General features: G+C 38.8%; 1 protein-coding gene across 2 annotated transcripts; it reads left to right on the forward strand.

The window, feature by feature from the left end:
* Positions 1-11,243: 11,243 nt before the first annotated feature.
* LOC121767259 (heterogeneous nuclear ribonucleoprotein F-like) lies at positions 11,244-16,163 on the forward strand. 2 transcript variants are annotated; one of them, XM_042163494.1, is made up of 2 exons: positions 11,244-11,386; positions 15,367-16,163. In XM_042163494.1, exon 2 carries the CDS (start codon positions 15,588-15,590, stop codon positions 16,062-16,064), a length of 477 nt encoding a protein of 158 aa, XP_042019428.1. In that variant the 5' UTR covers positions 11,244-11,386; positions 15,367-15,587; the 3' UTR covers positions 16,065-16,163. The 2 variants fall into 2 exon arrangements, with proteins under 2 accessions (XP_042019428.1, XP_042019427.1); XM_042163493.1 differs by having other exon boundaries at positions 11,246-11,386; positions 15,278-16,163.
* Positions 16,164-26,573: the final 10,410 nt, after the last annotated feature.

Genomic DNA, 26,573 nt, shown 5'->3' on the forward strand with positions numbered 1-26,573 from the left:
GCCCTGAGTCTCTCCGTTCGCATACCCAACGACTAGTAGTTGTTAGCCGACTTGAACCATCTATTGTCTAACTTGATCAAGTTGCACAACTCTACACGTTTTTAATTTGCATGTAAACTCAGAGTCATTTAAAGGAAAATCAAGCTTTCAAAGAACTTTACTATTTCCGAATATACAAGAGAAACCAAATTTGTCCAAAGCAGAAATAGAAACCAAATTTTGTCTAAAAGACAGTACAATAATAAAGTATCCTTCAAACTCGAAAAATTTCAATCTTTAATAACAATCTATAATGCCCAATAGTTTATACTTCCACCGATTTGTCATATCACACTTAGATGCATCTTTCACCATTAATTGCCTTTCGGCAGTTCAGACAACCTTATAACCTTATGTCAGTAGTAGTATCAGAAATTACCCACCAAAATATCATTAGGGACTGAAGTTTAATTAAATTCAGAACATACCAAAAAAAGAATTGTAACTTCCTTTGCACGTCACGCGTGATATTTACAATTCTTCTTTTTATATCCATGTTTACCACAAAAGAAACAACTATCATTATCCTTATGTTGTTTCGTTTGTGATGAACCATTATCCATAGCAGCATTCTCAATACACTTTTTCTTAATGCCCTTTACTTTATTTCTTGAAATATTGACCAGATGTGCAACACCAAATGCACAAGCAAGTCTTTAGAATTCAAGTTTAAGTGAAGCAACGTGAGATATTTTCATAATGTGCTCCTTTATGTTGCACTTGCCCTTATACTTTATTGAGATCAAGCACGCTTGTCTCGGCCTTATCGTTTTTGGCAAAACGTTCTTTAATTTTGGCAAGGTATTCACTGACCTTAGTAATATTCTCAGATGTAGTACCTCGAAAGGCTTCTAGGATGCTATACTTAATGATCATTAGACTTACACGATTCAAGCATTTTCACTTCTCATAATTTCTCTTTTGATCAAGAGGACTACTATCCTTACGAGAAACAAATTGCTCGGTCCTTTGCACGTAATCTAGATCCATGCAACCCAGAGTAATCAGAATATTATCTTTCCAATCCTTAAAATTTGATCCATTTAACATTAATATATTGTTTATATTGAAAGAAACTGTAGAAGCAGATATCATATCTGAATAGAGTACAAAACCGAAATAATTGTCATGCTCACATAATAAAATCCAAATAAGAAGGTAACATCTCGAGGTACCGGCACAACATCCATATCAAGTCTTTTGAAAGTAATACCTCATCGCAGTGATCAAACACTGACAATAAGATCTGGTCAAGTAGTGTCCACCTTTTGACATCACACTACTCACATGAACACTAAATAATTATCACGTATTTATCACCACAGGTATATATGTATTTCGTGCCAAACCTTAATCTTCCATTTGGCCGACTAATATCTGCATTAAAATACACACACATACCGTCCTAACATTCGCAATAAAGAAGTCTAGACAAGAGAGGTTACCTTTCCAACGTCATGTTTCGATTAATCTATTTTGAACATTAGTAAAACATTATGAGGTTCAAAGCAAAACATCCACATCAAGTCTTTTGACAATAATATGAACTTGTAAGTGAAAACCTCCTTACAGTGGTTAAACACTGACAATAAGATCATGTTAAGTGGTGTCCACCTTTTGGCATCACATTACTTACACGAAAATAAAATAATTGTCACGTATTTATTACCACAAGTATATGTGTATTTCGTGCCAAATATTAATCTTCCTTTTGGCCGACTAATATCCGCATTAAAATACACACTCATTAATAGAAAATAAGGAACATAAGATACACCCAAAAATTTGAATTTAAAAATAAAACTTAAAACCGAATATAAATGCTCGCAAGCGAGTTATTAATAACTTTCCAGAATCTAGTGGCTAGCCAAGGAGGCACTGGGTTCGCATACCTTGCAAACTCAGCAAGTTAAATCCTTACGGCCAGCACAATAGCTCCCTAGCAAATCGCAAATTCCTGACTCCTAATGGAATTCCATATAATTTTTCCAAATCCAATTTTCCAAAAAAAAATCGAATTTTCATGTTCCCAAGATCGTAACCAACGAACATCAACATGTAAATAACCTAAAGGAACATCAATTACAAATATACGTAAAGCCAAACTCAAACCAGATTCTCGGTAAACATGCAAAACATTATCTTCACAGATAATTTCCTTTAAACCCAAAGGTTTCAGTTTTGCAATCCAATCATCATAACTAATTTCATATATGTTTGCGCAATCAAAAAAAATTCTCGGCATGATCTGCATTATCATAAATTCATAAAGGTAAGCGCAAGAATATACGTACATAGGCAATACATGTGCATAACCAATTTTTCACAAAATTAGACTTACCTCATGCGTGTGCTTGAATTGAAATCAATTCATAAAGGCAATTATACAAAACGAGATTATTATATAATAAAGGCAATCATTCAATCTTGGTAAGTGTGCACAGTTATTTACCATATTGAATGAATTCATTAACATAAGGAAATTGTCAGGAGCATAATCACAATGAATTCACCAAGATTCTATTGCAACACCTTATTTGAATTCTCAAGGCAACTACACGCACAAAAAGCCCTGAATTTCATCTCAACAATTTCTAATAGTATAATCTAATAGATTTCACATGGATCTCAATTCATTAACATAAATCGGCGTGCATAATTAAGAAATTAAAAACATAAATTCATGAACCTGATTAGAAATATTATACACGCAGCCAACACTCGGCATATTTTATTCCATAAATCAAAGTCCTAATTCTCCTTTTCCCAATTGTCACAGAATCATCAAAAGAGTGGCTCTGGTAGCACTTGTTGAAATAATTGAATGAACAATTATATAAAGTTCTCTATGATGATTAACCGAGAATGATGGAGAAGAAGCTTAAACTGTAAAACCCAAGCGTACCTTGATCCATAACGAATTGAAAGGCGGAATTGCTTTGCAGCTGCTATGGATCTTCCAAATGATCAGAAGTGTCCTTCACAATATTCTGCCGAGAGAATACAGAGATATTAAACGTTTTTCTGACGTCTGGGGACCATAACCCTAGTTTATATTTATATAAAATATAAACCCCATTATTTTCTATTCGGTCCCTCATCAAATAGAAAATCACATATGATATCTACACCTATTTCCATAACAAATAAATACACTTTTAGCCCAAACTTTAATCTATATAGAATTACTTTAATTGAGCAACTGAAAGATAATCATACACATTAAATTAGTCATGTGGAAGCCCAAATTTCTAACAGTCTTCCTTTATATTACTCTCTCAGTCCTGGAATAGGAGTCCTATTTAGTTATGACAAGAGTTTTAAGAAATGTAAAGAAAAGTAGATTGAATAAGTTAGCGGAATATGAGTCTCACTTATATACATTAGTTTTATAATAAAATGTGAGTGGAATAATTTGGTGGAATGTGGAGCCTACTTACCATTTATAGTAATATTAAAATATGACTCTTATTGTGGAACAGACCGAAATAACAAAACATGACTCTTATTGTGGGACAGGTGGAGTACTATAAATGGATTTGGTGTGCATGTGTATGCGCACTTTGATCCTCCAAACTAGGTTCCCATCATATATGGCCTACATCGATATAATTTTGGACCCATTATTATTAAATACTAATGAATTTTTATGCCCACACATAATTATTCCATACGAAATTCTTCATTGTATACATTATTCCAAATTTAAAGATGTTAATAAAACCAAGTGAAGGGATTTACATTATAATTAAATAGTTTCATTTATTACGTTATTTCAAATGAATTCACTAATCATCAGTGGCGATCCAGAAGTTTTGGTTTGGGGTACGATAAATAATTATAGTGAGTTGGATTTTTACATTTGAGACTAATTTTTTATTTTATCTTTAATATATTTTCATAATCATAATCATTTTATAATTAAGAGATTTTATAATAGAAATAAATGAGTTACTACTTTTTAGTATTATTACTTGGATAGCTTTCACTAAGTAAACTGGATCTTAGTAATACATGAGTGGCCACAACGCGTCACGCGGGTGGCCCGTATTTCGTCACGAAAGGACGAGACGGCGGCGTGACGCGTTGCAACGCCCCGTCTCGTCCCCAGCCCGACCCCAGCCCGTTCCGCGTTCCGTCCCGCCGTGACGAATGGCGAGACATCTTGCCACGCGCCGAGGCAACGTGGCGCGCTCCGGCGCCATGCGTGACGCCCACTCGCCGGCCCGCGGGTGGGCATCGTCACGCTGATGCAATAATTCATTTTTTAAAAAAATCAAATTCAATAAAAAAAATGACAAAATGAAAAACGATAATATTACCGTTATATTACTGTTTTTCAAATTTTTTTATTTTTTACTCTATAAATACTCCTAATTCATCCTCATTTCACACACTAATACACATCTATTCTTCCCAAATCATCTCATTTCCTCTCCAATTTTCATCTAACCTCTCATCACAAAATGTCCGGCGACGGAAACTCTGGCGGTGGCGGCTCCGGCGGGTTCGAAATCAACGCGTTCGGCGACTTGGGGGGCATGTACAATGTCTTCGGTGGTGGTTCCGGTTCGTCGACGCCGGGCACCCAGGGTTCGTCGACGCCGGGGGGTACCAACCACCCCATTTTGATGTGGATGCATACGCCCGTCCCTCCGCCTGAGGTATTTCGCAGGCATTATCGCAGATTCGGGAGGATTATTCCGTTGATCCCACTCCGGAAGAAGGCCGGGGCGGTGGAGGAGGCCGAGGCGGTGGAAGCTCCAGGGCGGTGGCTGAGGCGGACGAGTAGGAGGAGGAGGATCTAGGCCGGCATCCGTACGGCCCTAAAGAAAAGCTGGCGGTGTACAACGCCTGGATCAACGTCTCGTACGATCCCATCGTCGGGAATCAACAACCCCGGAAGTGCTTCTGGGAAAAGGTCACTGAGGCTGTCACGACCGCCCTCACTAAGGATAGTAAAGACGGGGAAATCGTGACTAGGGAAGGGACTAAGGAGCGGGGAAGAAGAAGGGGAAAACAATGAGAGACAACATCTTAAACAAAGCTTCAAAAGAAGAGTTTTAATCGATTAAACAATTAAGGAGCGGGTTAATATCTCAAGGTAAATAATGTTAAAAAGTAGTGTGGGGCAAAATGAAAAACTTTAACAAGAACGATTCGAAACACGGCAGCGGAAAAACAAGTATCAGAGGAGAGTCATAGGATGACGCCCATGTTTGAAGACACGACACATCCGGGAATTCCTAAAGCTCACTCAACATCCGCCGCAACATCACCCCCTCAACCTGCACATAAAGAAAAAGGATATGCAGGGCTGAGTACTTGTTGTACTCAATGGGCTCATGCCGAAACATTTTATAACAGTTATGTCATCCATACCGGTGAACTCGAGTTTTTACGTTTATTTAAGAAATATCACGAGTATCACAAAATCACTTTTCACAGACCGGCCGGTCAAAACAATCTCCCCACTTTCTCATCAATCAATCAATCACATCCTCTTACCATAGTGCGACGAAAGTGTGGCCACACTATTCGCCCACGAGACCGGCCGACTAGCAAGGACGGCTCACGATCCCCTCTGTGTACACAGCCTGATAAGGTTTGCGGCCCTACTCAGACCCGAATTCGTTTATCATAGCCCTATAGCCTAATGGAGCGAACTCACAAACTAGGCATCAAGCACAATCTCAACATAGCCCTATAGCCTAACGGAGCAAGCTCAAACGAACTAGGCATCAGGCAAAAATCTCAACATCAAAACAATCACGGCATGACATAACACTTTAAACCACCCTTATAACACCACATCATATTTTCGGAAAAAAATAAAGAGGTTTGAAAAGAAAGCCCACCTCGTTCGCTTAACAATTCACAATCCAACTTATGGCAACTCTCGCTCCTCGAGTTCACGAATACAATCACCCTTATCAACGACAACACAAGTCAGCCTTCCACATAATCATATTACCATGCATGTCCTATCGTTTCTTTCACCGTTCTCTCAAAATTACCCAACCCAACGTTCGTCACAAAGATGGAAAAACACACCATAGTATATTTCGACGTATCTCACGCGATCACATCATTAAACACGTTCCTTGAATATACATGCATCATATAATACTTTTAAACTTGAAAATAAATATCCTTTTATCAAGGCATAAAACTGGCAGAACTGCGCGACCGTTTTGTAAAAATCACTATAAATTCACCCGACCTCATATGAAGCTAAATTTTGGTCACAATACAGAGGACACATTCAAGTTCATCCATAAAAACTTTCACATCGAAATCACGTCATTTAGTCAGTCATATCACATATTAAACTCTCTGGTCGGAACATACAATTTCTGACAGAACTGCGCAGTTCATTTGAAAAATTTACCATAAATTCATCCAATTCCCAAAAAGAATGAAAATTTAACACGACTCAGAAGACACTTCAAATTTTCATCTAGTTCAAGAATCACATCAATCGGAGGTCATTTAGTTAGTCAAACAGAAAACGAAACATTCTTGGCGAGAACACAAGTTTCTGACAGAATTGTGCAGTCAACTTCAAAAATTTATTAAAAATTCATTTTTCGACAAAAAGGGCTGAAATTTACACGAGACACAGAAAACACCTTGAAGTTTATTCAGTAAAAATTGCATGTCAAAATTCGATCGTTTGATAGGTCAATTATATATCAGAAACCGCTGTTTGAACATCACAAATTTCAGGCTCACAAATTCGAATTTAGGGTTTCTTCTTCATTCATCCAAATACAATTTTTTCATGCTTATAATACACAATCATGCTTAAAAAGGTTCTCATAACCATGTTTGCACATAAACTCACATCATTCACCAAAGATTCAAATCAAACTTCACATGAACTCATTCAAAATCGCATATTCATCAAAGTTCTCATGCAAACACAAATTCCCCACCGATTAAATCCTTAGATTTGAAATCCCTACACTCACTAGATGCATGAGGGAGTCGAAATAATGTTTGGATGGAGAGGAATGAAGAATAGAGGTTTGATTGTACCTTTCTTGAACGAAACAATCGGTAGAAACGAATATAACTCTTGATTCTTCAACAAACTCTTGGCGAATTGAAAGGATCTTGAGTAGAGTAGAAAAACAAGTGTGGGAGAAGATGGAGCAAGGGGAGGGGCGTGTGAGATGGGTTTAGGGTTAGGTTTTTGGTTTTATTTATAGAGTTAGGAAATAATATATCCCACAATTAATTGACGATTTGGGAGAATAAATCAAATAAAGATTTGAGAGATTTGGGGGGGAAGGAGGCGTGAATTATGGGGAGAAATAAGGGGAGGATTTTTTAAAATCATAGCTATTTAATTAGCTTATGATTTAATTTGGTATTTCACGGAGTAGAATAAAATAATACGGAGTAAAGAAATTTGTAAAATCCTCCAAAAATAATGAGAAGTAGGCGTGTGGTTTAAGGTTCCTCCAACCAGAAAAATTTCCAAATCTTTAATAGAATAAAGTAAGGCAAGATTGGCTAGAATATTCCAATTCATTCATGGAAAGAAATAAGTAAGAAATCAATTATAGAATACTTAATTTCTCCTCTCCCAAAAATAGGAGATTTCGAAAATCATGGAAAAATAAATAAGAATATTTTGGTTTTGGATTTAATTTGGATAAATATCCCAAAATAATTAAATAAATCCAAGAAAGAAGATATTACTTCCAATAAATAGAAATGCCGAAAAGAATTTGAATAAGGTAACTGGCACAAATATGCATGATCCTATTTAATTAAATCCCGCCCATTGGAAAACATATCATATTATTCCACATAACTCTCAACCATTAATTTCACATCGTTAACACAACCTCATAGAAATCAATTTCCAAAAATGCATTTCCAAATCAACATCCACATTAATGAAACGAAAATAAGCCATCAAATAAAAAAAAGTCAAAAATTTTCCCAGGTGCTACAAAGGCCTACCACGAGATTAAGCCGAAGGGGTCCCGCCGCCGCACATATAAGATGCTCCGCGCTCACTTTGACCGAATCGACAGAGAGGTCAAAAGATTTTGCGTCATCCATAAGAATGAAGCGGCTCATTACGAAAGCGGAGCCACGGGAGCTGACATTCTGAGGTCGGATTTGCGAGTCTACTTCGACTACACCGGCAAACAATTCAAATATGTCGATATTTGGGAGGTCGTCAAAGACGAGAAAAGGTGGGTCGGCGGTGTCCGGTCCAGCTCGAGCTCGACCTCGAAGCGCACGAAGCACACGGAGGGTGGCCAATACTCGTCTAGTGAGGGCGGTTCGGGCAGCGCCCCACACGAGTTTGCCTCGCAGGAGGTTGAGGCCCCGGCAGACGATGCCGGGGGGTCCTCCCGTGGGCGCCGTCGGCCGCAAGGGAGAAATGCGGCGAAGGCGGCTAGAGGGAGGAGGGCCGAGCCAAATCAAGCCAGGCTGGCTCGGGGGGACCCTCGAACTCCCTTATGTCCATGTACATGACCGCCACAATGGCGGACATTTCCCGCATGACGCCTCCCCAATACCAAGCCTATCTTAACGGAATTGCGTTTATGGCAGCATAACTTTGCATTCCGCCTCCTCATGGCTTCAGTGCACCTCCACCGCCTTCGGAGGATGATTCGCCAGCGGAGTAGTTTTTTTTTATTTTCTTTAAAATTGTATTTTAAATTATGTCATTTTTATTTTTTAGGATTTTAATTAAGTGTTTTTTTTAATTTTAAGTTGTATTTTTATTTTATATTGTAATTTTATTTTATTTTTAATGAAGTGTTTTTTTTAATTGAATTTGCTTGGAAATAAAAATAAAAAATGAAATTGAATGAATTGTAATTTAAGGGCGGTTAAGGGACGGTTAAGGGACAGAGGGTTGCAGGTTTCGTTCCTTAATTAAGAGATGGAGTAAAAAAGTACATTGGGGCCCATGAATAGTAATTTAAGGGACGGATAAGTGACAGCGTTGCGGATGACCTTATTATTAAATACTAATGAATTTTTATGCCCAGACATAATTAATCCATACGAAATTCTTCATTGTATACATTACTCCAAATTTAAAGATGTTAATAAAACCAAGTGAAGGGATTTACATCATAATTAAATAGTTTCATTTATTACGTTATTTCAAATGAATTCACTAATCATCAGTGGCGGATCCAAGAGTTTTGGTTTGGGGTACGATAAATAATTATAGTGAGTTGGATTTTTACATTTCAGACTAATTTTTTATTTTCTCTTTAATACATTTTCATAATCATAATCATTTTATAATTAAGAGATTTTATAATAGAAATAAATGAGTTACTACTTTTTAGTATTATTACTTGGATAGCTTTCACTAAGTACGGATCTTAGATTTATATTATAAGATAATTTATTTCAATTTTAGAAGTTTTTATTGTTTTAAAAATAAAAATAATACATTTTAATTTTTTAAATGAATTAGGAACTGAAAAGATAAAAAATTTTAATGCATTAAGTTAAAATAATGGAGAAAGAAGTGAAAGAACAGTAAGAAATGAGATTAAAAAAAAGTTAAATGTAATAGAAGAAAATTAAAAAATGTAAACAGGAAAAAACTAAATGTATTAGAAGTAGAAAAGGCTAAAAAAGTTAAATAGTGTAATTATAATATGGAAATAAGCGCTTAAAGTAGTTTAAAAAACATAATCCATTAAAGGATAAATAAAATGCTGAAAATAATTAAGCTTAATCAGTAAGAATAAATCTATGCATACTAAAAATATAATGCTACCGCCAGGATACCGGGATCTCAAACACTGCACAAGGGTACTTTCACCACTGCGCCACTGATTGGATTTGTATTTGGGGTACAGTTGTACACCTTTGTATTGAATTGGATCCGCCAATCATGAACAAATTGAAAAAGGTATATATATACTTTAGAAAATACACTATCGGTAATTATTCGTCAAATTTCCAGAAGTAAATTGTCGAAAAATTATAAAATTTGATCAAATTTTAATCTGTTTATTTTTCAATTTTAATAAAAATCTAATTTGAATGAAATTGTATTTAATGTGATATCTACAAAATTCAACAAGATTAACACCATTTTATCATTTTTATAACACAATTAGCAAATGAGGAGTGATCGTTTGCTAATTTATCATTTAGTTGCTGACTACAACTAATTTAAGACCATATGATTTTAGAAAACTTGTGGTCTACAATTTGTCAAGTGTAATTTTCATTTTTATTAATTAAATCAAAAAAGATAAAAAAAACTACCAAATTAGGGTTTTGGATGAAAATGTCAATATAGTGTTTCGAAAATATTACACAATGCTTTGAGAATGTTAACACACTGCTACATCTATTATATTGACATATTTTATATATCATGTTGACATTTTTTGTTGTACAAAAAAATTAAAAAATTTCGAAACTTTTTTCAAATTTTGACATCAAAACATATGCACGTGAGATCTCGTTAGAATCCTTATGAAATAATCTTTAATTTGATATATGTTGTGCGAAAAAATAATTCAAATCGAGAAAGTTATATGCATTTTAAAGTTATGTGATATTTTTTAAAAGTTAGTTACAACTAATTTGTTATAAATTGACATTAATACCCTTATTGACGTTTTTTGTTGATCGTATTGACATTCCGGGGCTAATGATCTAGACCCTTAATTTGAATATCTAATTTCTATTATTTAGTTGTAGTTATCAATTAAGTATTGAGTTAGCAATATAACACTCTCCATTAGCAAATACTCTCTTTGTTCACAAAAAGTAGTCTCATTTGTGAACGACACGGGTTTTAATAAGAAATTTGTAAAGTAAAAGAAAATATGATAAAGTATGTAAAGTAAGAAATATGAGGAAAATGTAGGTAAAATATGGAAATGAGGAGATAAAGTGGAAAGAGTACATTTTATTTAGAATTGGAAATATCTTTTGTGGACATTCCCAAATAGCAAAATAAGACTATTTTTCGTAAGTTAATTATGTCATCAATTTGAAATACGTGTGTACCAATTAATAATATATTACAATAGAAATTAAAAATTTCTATTATTTGAAAATTGCAAAAATATTACACTACATAATTTTTATTAAATTGCGAGAAAATATAATTTTTTTTTACAACTTGTGCTTTCCAAAATATTGGGTCAAAGTTTGAGGGTAATAAATTTCCAAAGCCGAATTGGTAGATTTATATTTCCGGCTAGGGTTTATAATTTCCGCTCACTTCCTCTCGTGGAGAATAAAAGGACTCTCTTTGATCCGACCTTTCTACTCTTCACCACACCGTATTGGATTCTGTGTTCGCCGCTGCCATGTACGGCCACAGGGGGTATGGACCTTGTCAATTTTGAAATTATTTGTTTAAACGAATGCCTATCTATTGATTTATATGCGACTGATTAGAATTTATATTTTCTGGGTGTTTCCGCGGTGAAAAAGGATTAGTTTTTCTTTTGATTTTGTTGATTTATGATTGAATTGAATTGACTTTTAGTACGAAATAGTAATTTTTTTCCTTTTTATAGATGCAAGGTTTTTTTTTCGATTCTGGTGAATTTGGGTTCTGCTTTTTAATGGTATGAGAAAAATATTGCTTTGTTACTGGTTTGAATCTGGTGCGGAATCGGGGTCGCCGGGAATCGGAACAACGACCGGAATTGCACCTACTTGAACTGAACCACGAGAAGGAGAATAGAAGGAAGAAAGAGTAAATTTCATTGATATTCTGAGAATTGAGCTTACAAATGAGGAGAGTTCATCTTATATAGATGAACTCTCGTAACTAACTCTCACTTAACCGTAACTAACTTGCAGTTATAATCAACTAACTGAGCTAACTCTTCTTCATGCCACGTGTCATTTTCCTTTACTTCCATGCACACGTGAAGAACTCGTTTCATGCACCAAATCTCCCCTCCTTCAAATAACCTTGTCCTCAAGGTTTGGTATCTGTATATTTCCTTCAACAAAAGGTTGAAACGTTCCTCTGAAAACCTGAAAGACGCGCTCCGTGCGATGCTTCGGTTCTTCAATCTTATGTGGAGCTGAGGATCCAAATAAGCCTGGAGGCGCAGAACTTACCCTAAATTGTGGGCCGGTAGTGGCAGTGGCAGTGGCAGTGGATGAAGCCGATGTCGACGAGCCAAATAGCCCTGAGTTCAGTGCCAGGCCCGACCCAAATGCCGGGGCGCTGGAGGCCGTAGTTGATCCAAAGGGATGGGGCGTTGTACTAGCCCCTGACTCAAAAATAGAGCCGGTATTGCTCGCGGAAGAAGAAGTATTACCAAATAGGCAGGGGGTTGGAGTCGAGGTGGGAGTCGACGAACCAAATGCATTAGCTGTTTGGCCTGTGCCTGCAGACGAGAATCCGAAAACGCCAGAACTCGGAGCTGATCCAAAATTGTTGGAGCCAGTGGCCGCGGCGGAAGAGGATGAGCAGAAGAGCGAGGAACCGCCGAACAGAGATGAGCCAGACGACGCAGCTCCCGATCCAAAACTAAATGAAGGTGCGGAGGAGGCGGAGCTAGGGTTGGAAGCAAAGCCAGAAGAAGGTGTCGAGGAAGAGGTCGTTGCAGTGCCAAAGCCAAATGAGGCTCCGGAGGCGGCGCCAACAGCAGGCGATGTGATTCCGAAGGCAGGTGCGGGTGAGGAGGAGAATGAGAATCCTCCATTATCAGCCATAAGCTTCACCATCAACTTAGAGTTTTGGACTTTCATAGCAACGAAACCATCCCGCAGCTCCTTCAAGTTTCTACTCGCATACACATCCACATCCCGATTGCTGCTCGGGGTGTTTTTGGGTGCCTCAACTCCATCAATTATGACCATTCCTCGTGACATCAGTGACACGTCCTTGTTAAATTCAGGAATCCTTGAGGATTGCTCAGCTGTCCATGGCTCTAGCTCATCAGAAATTCCCTCTTCAGCACATGCCATTCCTCCTATAGTAAACTGACCTATTAAGGTCCGTCGTGGATTCGATTGCGTAGCAATTTGATCTGGTAGAATTTCAGCCCCAAAACCATTATCTTCAATTGCATTTATAATGTCTTCATCCTGGAGCAGGGACGAATTGAATGAAATGTCAGCCTTGTTCTGCAGCAAGGCGATGGAGGCCGCAACAGAGAGAGCTTGCTCATTTTCTGCAACCCTATTCTCATTCAGCTCTATTTTAGCCTCCACGGTAGAATGATGTTCCTCACCAATCTTGGCCACCTCTACTTCCTTCAAGTTTGATTGATGTCCATCATTGTCCTCCACTTTAGCTACGGATGCCACTTCTAGATCAATAGACACATTTTGTTTATCACTCGAATCTACCTGCCCTTCATCTTTGCTCTCGGTCTCTTCCACATCAGTAACTCCCGAGACTTCAACCGAACCATCTCGGTTCTCTTCCAATTTCATTTCGAAGTCTTGAACAACATCATTAGTTACCTTCTTAGAACTAGAGCTAGCAACACCACTAATATCAGCAGCTATAGCACGCTTAGCCAGATCGTTTCCTCCATTCTTCTCCACACACACTTCATTTCCTAAACTCCTGTCCTCATCAAATTCCAGATTCATCAACCCAGCATCAATTCCTAACAAGTACAGTTGCTTCTCATCACAACGACACACCCCGCGAGCTCTCTTATCATCCATTCCGTCCTCCGTTAGTAGTCTCCTCGGTGTTACCTCCGGCATAGAAGGGGTGGGAAATAATGGTGTAGTAGGGTAAGAAGGCTCTGAATCAACCGCCACAAACCTTTTAGAACTAGAACCCTGAGAATTCCCCTCCCGAGGGGAAGTACATAGATCCTGCAATCGAGCCAGAGCATACGCATGCACCAATGTTTGAGGCATAAACATGCGCACCGCTTTTTGATCAATTGGTTTTAAGCCATTTATGAAATGATTAATAGCATAGGATTCAGGGAGGGACACACGACCAAACAGCCATTCAAAACGATCGCGATAATCGGCAAACGAACCTGTTTGTTTGAGGGCCAATAGTTCAGTCATCGGATCGCCATTCGTCGCCGGAACAAAGCGAGACGTAATCTCGTTCTGCTGCATCTGGATGGCGAGGAGGTCCTCACGCAGCTCCCTGCTTGAATCAACCTTAGATACGGTCGAAACAGCAGCATTCAAGGTTCGAGCCTTCGATTGTTGCCGTAGCTCCTTCAAGGTTTGATCGTAAGTGCGATCAGCTTGATCACGCCTCCGATTGGACTCGTCGAGCCTCCGCTTGGACTCGTCGAGCCTCGAGAACAAATCGCCCATAGCTTTGCGAAATGTGTCCTCCAACCGCAACAGATCTGCCGATGGATGTTGGATCGACATCTTCATAGTCTGATCGCGAGCGTCGATCTCCTCCTGCCGACGATCAGAATCGGCGATATTGGAGAACTCAGTAGAATCGCGAGCGCCATCAGAATCAGAGAACGCAGCTATGGCGGTCGTGAAGCGCTCCTTCAGTCGGCGCAGATCGCCGGAGCGGGTTTCCACCATCACAGGCGATGGATCGTGAAGTCTGATACCATTTGGTGCGGAATCGGGGTCGCCGGGAATCGGAACAACGACCGGAATTGCACCTACTTGAACTGAACCACGAGAAGGAGAATAGAAGGAAGAAAGAGTAAATTTCATTGATATTCTGAGAATTGAGCTTACAAATGAGGAGAGTTCATCTTATATAGATGAACTCTCGTAACTAACTCTCACTTAACCGTAACTAACTTGCAGTTATAATCAACTAACTGAGCTAACTCTTCTTCATGCCACGTGTCATTTTCCTTTACTTCCATGCACACGTGAAGAACTCGTTTCATGCACCAGAATCTTGATACAAAAGAAATTGGGTTTTAGGGCTTTCTTTTTAGTTGTATTTGTTTAGTACCTATTGATTTTCTAAATCCCATTGCACTGCTGTCTTTGATTGATTTTTATCGATGTGAATATGCTAAAGATGTGTTTCCAAGTGCTTCCTTTAGCTAGGTAAGATGCATTTATCTGAACTGGTGGTTTGCTTGGTGAATTATTGCTATCATGCGTGTTTAACTGAAATCCTTGCTTTTCAATATCAATAATATCTATTTCTGCGACTGGGTTCATGAGTTATCGTTATTCTTTAAGAGCTTGAGATGCAAAAGAAAAACTAGATGGGTTGGGATTGGCTTTTATTAACGAGGTTGAGTGGGGGGTTTTTCCTTCCTTGGGTATTGGATAATTGAAGGGCAATGTTTGGGAGCGGGGGGGTGTCGGACGGGTACGAGATCGGCTCAAAGAGACCAAGAATGATGGAATCGGGTCCCTACTTCGCAGTGAGGAGCAGCGGTGGTTCAAGCAGTTACCAAACACAAGGCTACGACACCAGTTATCCGCCTTCTTCCACTTTTCCTGTGGTTCGTCTGAGGGGCCTCCCGTTCAACTGCACCGATGTGGACATCTTCAAGTTCTTTGCTGGACTTGATATTGTGGATGTCTTCTTGGTGAACAAGGAAGGGAGATTTTCTGGGGAGGCATTTGTTCTCTTTGCAGGGCCTATGCAGGCTGATCTTGCTCTCCGGAGGGACCGGCAAAACATGGGAAGACGATATGTGGAGGTATTTAGGTGCAAGAAGCAGGACTATTACCACGCAATAGCATCCGAGGTTAAAGAAGGATCTTATGGCAGTGTTGACCACCGTGGTTCTCCACCACCTGTCCGACGCAAGAGGTCTCCCGAGAAGGAGAGGATGGAGCATACAGAGATCTTGAAGATGCGTGGTCTTCCTTACTCTGTGAAAAAGGTGGAGATCTTGAAATTCTTCGAAGACACGGTCAGTGTGAAGGAGGAGAAGATTCACATTGTCTGCCGATCAGACGGGAAAGCAACTGGGGAGGCGTATGTGGAGCTTGGTTCGGTCGAAGAGGCAAGGAAAGCCATGTCTAAGGACAAGATGATGATTGGATCAAGATATGTGGAACTGTTTCCTTCAACACCTGAAGAATTGAAGCGAGCTGCATCAAGATCACGTTAGTGAATTTTAATAGAGTTTCTTCCTCTTTGTCTCTGTTGTCAACTTACATTAAATTGTTACATTGAAACTTGAGCTTTGAGTTAATTGTGTTTTCCTCAATCCGTTGAAGAGATGCTTGAAAATTATCAACACTGCCATTTTACTCTGAGATTAATCTATTAAATCAAATTTTTATGATACATCGTCATAAGGAGAAACACCATTAATAACATTGATTATTTGTTTTAATGATATTTGTTAATTTGATTGTTGATTTATATTCAATAAGTAACAAGTAAAATGTTCTCTTCTAGTTATAAAATAAAACATAAATTGTAGTACTCCGTATAATATTTGAATTCTGGAATTGGTTTTGATCAGTAAAGCAAAGCTTCTAGAATGGGAAAGTCTTTTGACCATTGAAAAACTCCTGCGATTTCGCTCTCCTTCGTTCTCATCTTTTTGTTTATCGTTATGGCTTGCTCAAGTTGGATTGTCAAACTGATCCGGCTGGCCAATTGTACGCCTTCTACCTGAGAACACAGGTGAGTGGCTCCGGTGTAGATTCAGACTGATCAACTTGACTTAATTTGCCTTGAGTGAGATGAATAGAAGAGTTCAAACGTGTGTTTTCAAAACCTTAACTCACAATACTATTAACTAGTACATAGAAGTAAGGATCGATCCCACAGAGATGATGTGTTTTACATTTGTTTGCGGCCACGAAATGGGAATGGTTATGACCACGCTTTTCAGGGGTGGGTTAAATTGAACTACTAGACTTGAGAAAACTAAACTAACTAAACTGATCAACTTGCTAAACTTAACTAAATTCTACTTGATCAACTCATATTGAAACTTTCCTGAAATGGACAAACAAAATAAAGTGGACGACTGTTAGTCTCCTTCAAAGCGTACGATAAAGTAAAACTTTTCAAACAACTTCATCTTCTTCACAAAATCAACATGAAAAGCAGAGTAAAAGTAGATCTGAACAATTACGAACAACGGAGCATCATAACAACTTGTAAACTTAAATCTACTCCTAAGAACTAAACTACATCTACGTAAACAAGAAACTAACCCATAGTCATGCAGAATTAAAAACGCATCTTTTAGATCTAAACATCTTACGACAACTTATCCATAATTTCTTGGTAACTAGACTGAAACTTAAACTGAAAACTCAGATCTGACCAACTCAAAATGAAACAACACACTTGAGCTAAGAGATTGCATCATAAACCGAAAATCAAAAGCAAATCAGAAATATCATGCATGGTAACAAGACGTATCAACTAGAATTGAAACAATAACTCTAAATTTACTGAATCAAATCAAGAGTCGACAACATCAAAAGTAAACTGAAAATAAACATTGAAAACAGGAAATTGTTTCATCGCTCCTTCTCGAAGCGGAATCGTAGAACCTAAAGATTACGATGATAAAAACCAACACCAAACACCTTCTAATCTAAACTAAACAGGCACAAAGTGTGTATGCAGCGAAATTTAGGAGGGTGGAGTGTTGAGAGCTCCTCTGTTCAGCTCTGGAAGAGAGCTGAAAACTATTGAGCGCCACGGGTTGGAAGCAGACTCCTTCCTCCTTCTCTATTTCTATTTATAGGAAGGCGTGAGGTCTTGATCCTTAGGGCATTTTTTCTATGAAAAGTCTGCTTTACCCATTAGCCTTGGGGATATTTCTGGTGTGACACATCAGTCTTCTAGTTGGGTGCTCCTACTGCATGCCATTTGATTCAACTTGATCCGTTTGCGCAGCAAATTTGACTCCTCCTCCTGATCCATTCGTTCGCCCAGTTGATCAACTCATTTTCTGAAAATGGCGGACTTTTACACACACCTGGCTCAAAATTAGACGTTAGTTCATAGAATTTGATGCAGTTTTATGACAGAACACATGCGTGAAACGAGCCTCATCAACCATCACTAAAAAGCATCCCCCATGTGAGAAAATATTCAGTGGTCTAGACACACTACGTGGCATGATGACGTGGTGTGTCCCACTAATTAGCATTTGACAAGTGTAAGTAGGAAGAATCTAAAGATATAAACTATTTAAGGTATTTAGTTTAAATGAATGATATAAAATCTTGAAATTTGGAAACTTTCTAAATTATTCAATGAATAATACATACACACATATAAATATATATTTCATCCTTCATTTTCTATATCTATTTGCATATCTATGATTCTATTCGCATATAGGTTGATTCAAGATTAAATAAATATTTCTATTTTTGTACAATGAAAAAGTTATATATAAATATTTTATATTTCGTGCTTATAGTGCTAAAAAGATTAATTATAGTTTAATTATCATTATGCATTTTATTTGTGATTTTTTATACATAAATGAAAATATAAAAAATAATAAATATAAGTTATTATGGTTTCTTGATAAACATATAAATAAATTGGGTCATGTTAGGTTGAGATTTTTGGGCCTAATTGAGAACTAAGATGTATTTTCAGCCACTCATTCACAATTTTCGCGCGATGTCAACTACAGAGACATTATGTCAATTAGGGGGCATAATTGTCATTTTCGCGCGATGTCAACTACAGAGAGATTATGTCAACTACAATGTCAACAACAAACGTTATTTATGTCAACTATTATGTCAACAACAACATTTTACAAATAATTAATGTCAACAATAAATATTTTCATGTCAACGACCTATATTATTTATGTCAACAACAACGTTTTACATATAATATATGTAGATAGGGATGTATTCATTTCCTTTTTGTATCTTTTGTTCTATTGTTCTTTTTAATCTCAGCCCCATGATTTTATCATCCGACGGTTAGATTGATGCCACGTGTCATTTAATAATGCAGATTTTCAGTTGAATAATGCACACCGACTAATAATGCACCATTATAGTGTAATAATGCAGATTTTCAATTGAATAATGCACACCGACTAATAATGCACTATTATAGTGTAATAATGCAGATCATCACAACCTTCCAATTAAAGGATCCAAGGGCTGTGATCTGATTGAAGCTTGGACTGAAAAGCTGCGAAGGATCTTAACACATCCCTATGTAGATATATGTAGTTGACATTATATGTATGTAGTTGACATGGATTATATATGTAATTGACATGGATTGTACACATATTTGACATTATATGTGTATAGTTGACATGAATTATATATGTAGTTGACATTATATGTGTGTAGTTGACATGAATTATATATGTAGTTGACATGGATTGTACACATAGTTGACATTATATGTGTGTAGTTGACATGAATTGTATATGTAGTTAACATTATATATGTATAGTTGACATGAATTGTATATGTAGTTGACATATATTATATATGTAGTTGACATTATATGTGCGTAGTTGACATTAAAAAATGGAGATAGCTAAATCTTGGATCTAACTCTTATCAACTAATTCCCAACTAGGGAATATCACCAAACACCTAGAGTGCATTATGATTAAGCTTGATTCCCCAATCCAACTCACATCCAACACAATTGATAATCCAATTCATCCCGACTACCATCACCAAATCACAGATCAAAAGCAACGGATCAAAGATCAAAGTAAAAAATTCAAGCAGCCAGCTCCCCCGGCGGCCGCCTCGCCAGCTTCTTAAACTCTCTCTTCAATCTGCATGAATTGTGGAGATCAGCAATCTAAGCAGCAGCGCTCACCCCTAATTCATCTCTTCAATCAACCATATCCTACAATTTTTTTCATTCTTTTATTTTTTAACCTTGTTTAATTTTGGAGGGAAAATTGAGATGAACTGTAAAGCTCCGGCCGTGAAACTGGACGACGAGCAGTTGGCGGAGCTGCGGGAGATATTCCGATCATTCGACCGGAACAATGACGGTAGCCTGACTGAGCTGGAGCTCGGCTCGTTGCTGCGGTCGCTCGGTTTGAAGCCGGGGCCGCTGATCCAGAAGGCCGACACGAACAGTAACGGCTGGATAGAGTTCTCGGAGTTCGTGTCACTGGTTTGGGAGGAAGCGGCGGCGTCGCTCGCCGGCTACGCAGGGCGACGAGGAAGGCGCTACGTCTGAGGAAAAGAAAGAAATTACCATTCCTCCCTTTCATAATTAATTAATCTAAAAATATTTTCCATATGGCAAATTCTGGACCACTCATTTAATAAAAATGAGTGGCTGATAATGCATCTCAATTCTCAATTAGGCTAAAAAATCTCAATTGATCACAACCCTAAATATATATTCGGATTTCGCATCATTGTCCCACTAATTAGCCTTTGACAAGTGTAAGTGTCTCAATTTTCAACGCATTATAACAACTTTTGATCATTCACTAGTGATTTATTGTATGTTTCTTAATCATTAATGGGAGAATCATTGTATAAAAATATAACAAATGACTACCTTTCGAAATCAATATATTTTCATTAACTTCTTAATTAATAATTACATACATACATGTAAAAACGAAATGCATTATTCCTGCATGTAATAATGGAGTGCTCATTTCAGTTGGAAGAAGAAGACAGAAGTCGGTAAGCTCGGCTAGAAAGGAGTTCGGTAAGCTCGGCTAGAAAGGAGTTCGGTAAGCTCAGCTAGAAGGGAGCTCGGTAAGGAAGCTCGGTAAGGAAGCTCGGTAAGGAAGCTCGGCTTTGAGCTGGAATGAGCCGAGAAGAGAGTTCGGTCTTGAGCCGAGAAGAGAGTTCGGTATTGAGCCGAGAAGGAAGAAGCAACCAGTTCGGTCTGAGCCGAGAAGGAAGAAGCAGTTAGTTAGCCGAGGTGTAGCGGTTATTCTTCTTGTTTTCTTGATTCTTGTTGTAGTTAGTTAGTAGCAGTTGCTACTTGTTTGTAGAGCTTTAAATAGCTCAAATCCGTGTATGTAGTTTAGAGTAGTTTAATCAATAAAGAGTTTTCCAGTTTCTCTCCAAGGTTATCATCTTCAATACTCAAAGTGTGAGTGTGTGTGTTTCTGCATTGTGTGATCTCATACAACAGTGAGTGTGTGTGTGATCTTCTTGAGTGTGTGAAAGCCTTGTGTGCGTAAATCCCAACAAGTGGCGCCGTCTGTGGGAAGGGATATTGAAGCTGATTTGCAGAGGATCAAACGGTTTCAGAGATGGCAGCAAGGCTTGATGCAGAAAAGTTCACAGGCAAGAATGATTATAGCCTGTGGAAGATGAAGATGAAGGCGGTTTTGATTCAACAAGGCTTGGCCGCAGTTCTTGCAAAACCAGAGGAGAAAGGAAAGGCTCCAGTGCTTGTTGATAAAGCTCAGGCAAAGATGGAGGAGATGCAGCTCAAGGCACATTCTGCAGTGATTCTGTGCCTTGGAGATAAGGTCTTGAGGGAAGTTCAAGAAGCCAAGACTGCGGTGGAGATCTTGGACAAGTTAGATGAAGTTTACTTGGCCAAATCCTTGGCTAACCGGCTGTATCTCAAGAAGAGGCTGTATGCCTATAGTTTTTCTGGAGATAGGTCCATCATTGAGCAGCTAGAGGAGTTCAACAAGATCATTGATGACCTGGGATCTGTTGATGTCAAGATTTCAGATGAGGATAAGGCCATTCTCACATTGAATGCCTTGCCTAGCTCGTATGACCAGCTAAGTGATGCAATTATCTATGGAAGAGATAAACCTATCACCTATGCAGAAGTCTATTCAGCCTTGATGGCCAAAGAACTCCAGAAGACAGCCAACAGAGGCTCTGCAAGCTCCAATGTTCAAGCTGCAGAGGCCTTGAATGTGAAGAAGTTCAAGAAGCAGAACTTCAAGAAGAAGTTTGAGGGCTCTAAACCCTCAAGTTCTGATGCTCAGAAGGAAACCAGAGCTTGCTATTGGTGCAAGAAACCTGGACATTTGAAGAAAGATTGTCATGCATGGAAGAGAAAGATAGCCTCTGAGGGACACAACCAATCTGATTGTGTGGAGAGTGCTGATCCCCCGGCTCAACTCATGAATATTAGTGACAGTGGGGTCAGTCATAGGTGGATTATGGACTCAGGGTGCAGCTTCCATATGTGCCCAAATAGGAGCTGGTTTCATGACCTTCAAGAAGCAGCCGGCACTGTGGTGCTGGGTAATAATCACATTTGTCAGATCAGAGGAATAGGAAAGGTAAAGCTAAGCCTACAAGATGGCTCTATAAAGATCCTAACTGGGGTGAGGTATATTCCAGAAGTGAAGAGGAATCTCATCTCATTGGGAATGCTGGAGCAGAAAGGGTTCACCATATTGATGAGTCAAGGAAAATTGTTTGTTAAATCTGGAGATGCAGTGATGATGGAGGCTGACAGAGAGCATATTCTCTATTATCTGAAGGCTAAGGCTGTTGATGGAGAAAGCAATGCAGTGTCAGATGATTCCATAATGCTATGGCACAAGAGATTGGGCCACCCAGCTGAAGGAAGCTTGAAAGAACTCATCAAGAAGGGTCTGATCTCTGGAGATTTCAACAAGATGAACCCCTGTGAGCAGTGTATACTTGGAAAGGCTAAGAAGTCACCCTATCCTACAGGTATTCACTCTTCTACAGCCCCTTTAGACTACATACATAGTGATCTTTGGGGGCCTTCACCGGTGTGTTCAATTGGTGGAGGAAAGTATTATCTAGCTATCATTGATGACTATACAAGGAAGTTGTGGGTATATATTCTTAAAGAAAAATCTGAAACACTCACAAAGTTCAAGATATGGTGTAAGGAGGTTGAGCTAGAGAAGGGTAGAAGTGTTAAATGCTTAAGAACAGACAATGGCCTAGAGTTCTTGTCTGCGGAGTTTGATCTGTTTTGTAAAGAGAATGGTATGAAGAGGCATAGGACTGTTCCTGGTAATCCTCAGCAAAATGGTGTTGTGGAGAGGATGAATAGGACAATCCTAGAGAGGGTGAGGTGCCTACTTCTTGGTTCTGGTTTGAGCAGCAGGTTCTGGGGTGAGGCTGTGTATACAGCAGCCTATCTCATCAATAAATGCCCATCTACTGCCCTGAAATATGAAACTCCTGATTACATGTGGTATGGAGCTCATAGTGACTACTCAAAGTACAAGGTGTTTGGGTGTGTGGCCTATGCTCATGCTAGGCAAAGCAAGCTTGAAGCTAGGGCTCTGAAATGTATTATGTTGGGGTATCAGAGGGGTGTTAAGGGGTATAGGCTCTGGTGTATTGAGCCCGGTAAGCAGAAGGTCTTGGTGAGTAGGGATGTGGTGTTCTTGGAGGATCAGATGCCATACCTGAAAGATAAGCTGGACTCCAGTGAAGATGAGGGTGATTTCTTCAAGGTGGAGCCCGTGGGGGTTGGCCTAGGAGCAGGTGGAGTTATTGACTCAGGGAGTGAGTCTGATTCAGATAAAGAAGAGGCTCCAACTCAGGGCAACCAGGCTGGTGAGTCTATATCAGACTCTATCAGAGACTATCAGCTTGCAAGGGACAGAGTTAGAAGAGAAACAAGGCCACCAACAAAGTTCTCTGATGTTGTGTATTATGCTCTGTGTGCAGCTGAAAGTATTGATGGCGCAGATCCACTCACATATAAAGAAGCTATGCAGAGTAAAGATAGAGAAAGATGGATTGAAGCCATGAATGAGGAAATAGAGTCTTTACTCAAGAACAAAACATGGATTTTGGTGGACAAATCCAAGCTGAGTACAGATGGTAAGGAAAGGAGGCTGGTAAGCTGTAAGTGGTTGTTTAAAAGAAAGATTGAGACCACTGATAAGGATAGAGTCAGGTTCAAGGCAAGGCTGGTGGCTAGAGGCTTTACACAGCAGGAGGGAATCGATTTCAATGAAGTGTTTGCACCTGTTGTGAAGCACACTTCAATTAGGATCCTATTGGCTGTGGTGAATCAGCTTGACTGGGAGCTACAACAGCTTGATGTGAAGACAGCCTTCCTAAATGGAGATCTAGAGGAAACTATCTTCATGGAACAGCCAGAGGGCTATGTGAAGATTGGAGAAGAAGGCAAGGTGTGCCTGTTACAGAAAAGTCTTTATGGACTTAAGCAAAGTCCTAGACAGTGGAATAAGAAGTTTGATGCACAGATGAAGAAGATTGGCTTCTCCAAGTCAGAATATGATGATTGCATTTACATCAAGAAGGCAGGCAAGACTCCCATTGCCTACCTATTACTCTATGTGGATGATATGCTACTTGCAGGGCCTTCTATGACAGAAATTCAGAAAGTTAAACAAGATCTGAAGTCAAGCTTTGAAATGAAGGATCTAGGAGAGTCAAGGAAGATCCTAGGCATACATATTCAGAGAGATAGAGGCTGCAAGAAGCTGTGGATGCTGCAAACTGACTATATTGAGAAAGTTTTGCAGAGATTCAAAATGGAAAATGCAAAAGCTGCATCAACTCCTCTGTCCCAGAGTTTTAAGCTTTCAAAGGAGCAGGCCCCTAAAACTAAGCAAGAGGCTGATGAGATGGAGGCTATCCCTTATGCTAGTGTGGTTGGAAGTGTTATGTATACTATGATTTGTACAAGACCAGATCTTGCTCATGCTATCTCAGTGACTAGCAGATACATGGCAGACCCGGGGAAGGAGCATTGGAATGCTCTTAAGTGGATATTGAGGTACATGAAGTCAACTAAGGACTGGGGGATTGTCTTCAATGGCTGGGAAGGTGAATCTGAGGAGGTTGTGCAGGGCTATTGTGATGCAGACTATGCTGCAAACCTGGACAACAGGAAGTCCCAAACAGGTTATCTTTTCACCATGTTTGGAACTGTAATCAGCTGGAAATCAGGGTTGCAAAGTGTTGTTGCTCTCTCAACAACAGAATCAGAGTATATAGCTCTCACTGCAGCTGTACAGGAGAGCTTTTGGATTCAGGGAGTGATTTCTGACTTTGGTTTTGACCAAAAGACAATGGTGATTCATTGTGACAGCAGCTCAGCTATGTGCTTGGCTAAACATCCGGGTTTTCATGAAAGGAGCAAGCACATAGACATAAAGTTGCATTTTATTCGAGATGAGATCGAAAAGGGGAGAGTGAAGGTGATTAAGATTAACACCTTGCACAATCCGGCTGACATGCTAACAAAGTCTCTAGGTAGAGACAAGTTTGATCATTGCAAGAAGTTGATCAATGTTTGTGCAAGAACTGAGATGAGCCCTCAGGTGGAGAATTGTAATAATGGAGTGCTCATTTCAGTTGGAAGAAGAAGGCAGAAGTCGGTAAGCTCGGCTAGAAAGGAGTTCGGTAAGCTCGGCTAGAAAGGAGTTCGGTAAGCTCAGCTAGAAGGGAGCTCGGTAAGGAAGCTCGGTAAGGAAGCTCAGCTTTGAGCTGGAATGAGCCGAGAAGAGAGTTCGGTCTTGAGCCGAGAAGAGAGTTCGGTATTGAGCCGAGAAGGAAGAAGCAACCAGTTCGGTCTGAGCCGAGAAGGAAGAAGCAGTTAGTTAGCCGAGGTGTAGCGGTTATTCTTCTTGTTTTCTTGATTCTTGTTGTAGTTAGTTAGTAGCAGTTGCTACTTGTTTGTAGAGCTTTAAATAGCTCAAATCCGTGTATGTAGTTTAGAGTAGTTTAATCAATAAAGAGTTTTCCAGTTTCTCTCCAAGGTTATCATCTTCAATACTCAAAGTGTGAGTGTGTGTGTTTCTGCATTGTGTGATCTCATACAACAGTGAGTGTGTGTGTGATCTTCTTGAGTGTGTGAAAGCCTTGTGTGCGTAAATCCCAACACTGCATTTATTCATAAGTATGTCAATTCAACTCAAATCTATGGGTTGCCCTGAGCAACTTGATAAAATTAAAGGGTTAAGACTGAAAAATTATTACCCGGTTAGAAATCGGGCTAACCTGTTCAAGCTAGCGGGTTAGCAGGTTGGCCCGCTGGGCTGCACAAAAAATAAATATTTTTGACTTATTTAACATTTGCCACCATTTCATTGAAATCATTCCTCCACATTTCCTTCTTCTTTTCTCTCTGAATAATATTAACCTTATGTAAAAAATGGACGAAAAATTTATGTTTGTCTCAAACTAAAAAGAAAAAAGAAAATACAAATATATGTGCTTAAGAGATAATTATATTTCCTTGTTTTCTTACGAATTTAATACATTTTTTATACATCAATCTTACATTTTATTTTCTATTTTTTATGTTCAAAATATATTTTTATTTATAATGTTAAATTTGTTAATGATGCAGGTGTATATAAATTATTTATAAAAAATATAGAATCTTTATGATTAATAAATAAGATCGATTAGTTCGTTGGACTAACTCGAAACTCGAATATTTAAGGTTAGAGTTGTAATTTAACCCGATAAAATTTCAATTTGATTCGCCTACAATCTGAATTGGATTGGTCCGAACCTATTGTTATGGCTAGATTGACATCCTTACTTATTCTATTAGAAGAAATTTAGAATAATAAGGTCAAGCGTTTGTATTGTCATATAATCACCAAGTCTGCCACTCTAGTTCTACCAATCGCAAGCCTTCAATTTTAGTTCTCCTCATAAGAGCATCCACAACCGTGCTCTTGCCAGCGGCACGGTTGTGGGCCCGGGCGGTACTATTC

The sequence above is a fragment of the Salvia splendens genome, chromosome 15, assembly GCF_004379255.2.
Source record: "Salvia splendens isolate huo1 chromosome 15, SspV2, whole genome shotgun sequence".
NCBI lineage: Eukaryota > Viridiplantae > Streptophyta > Magnoliopsida > Lamiales > Lamiaceae > Salvia > Salvia splendens.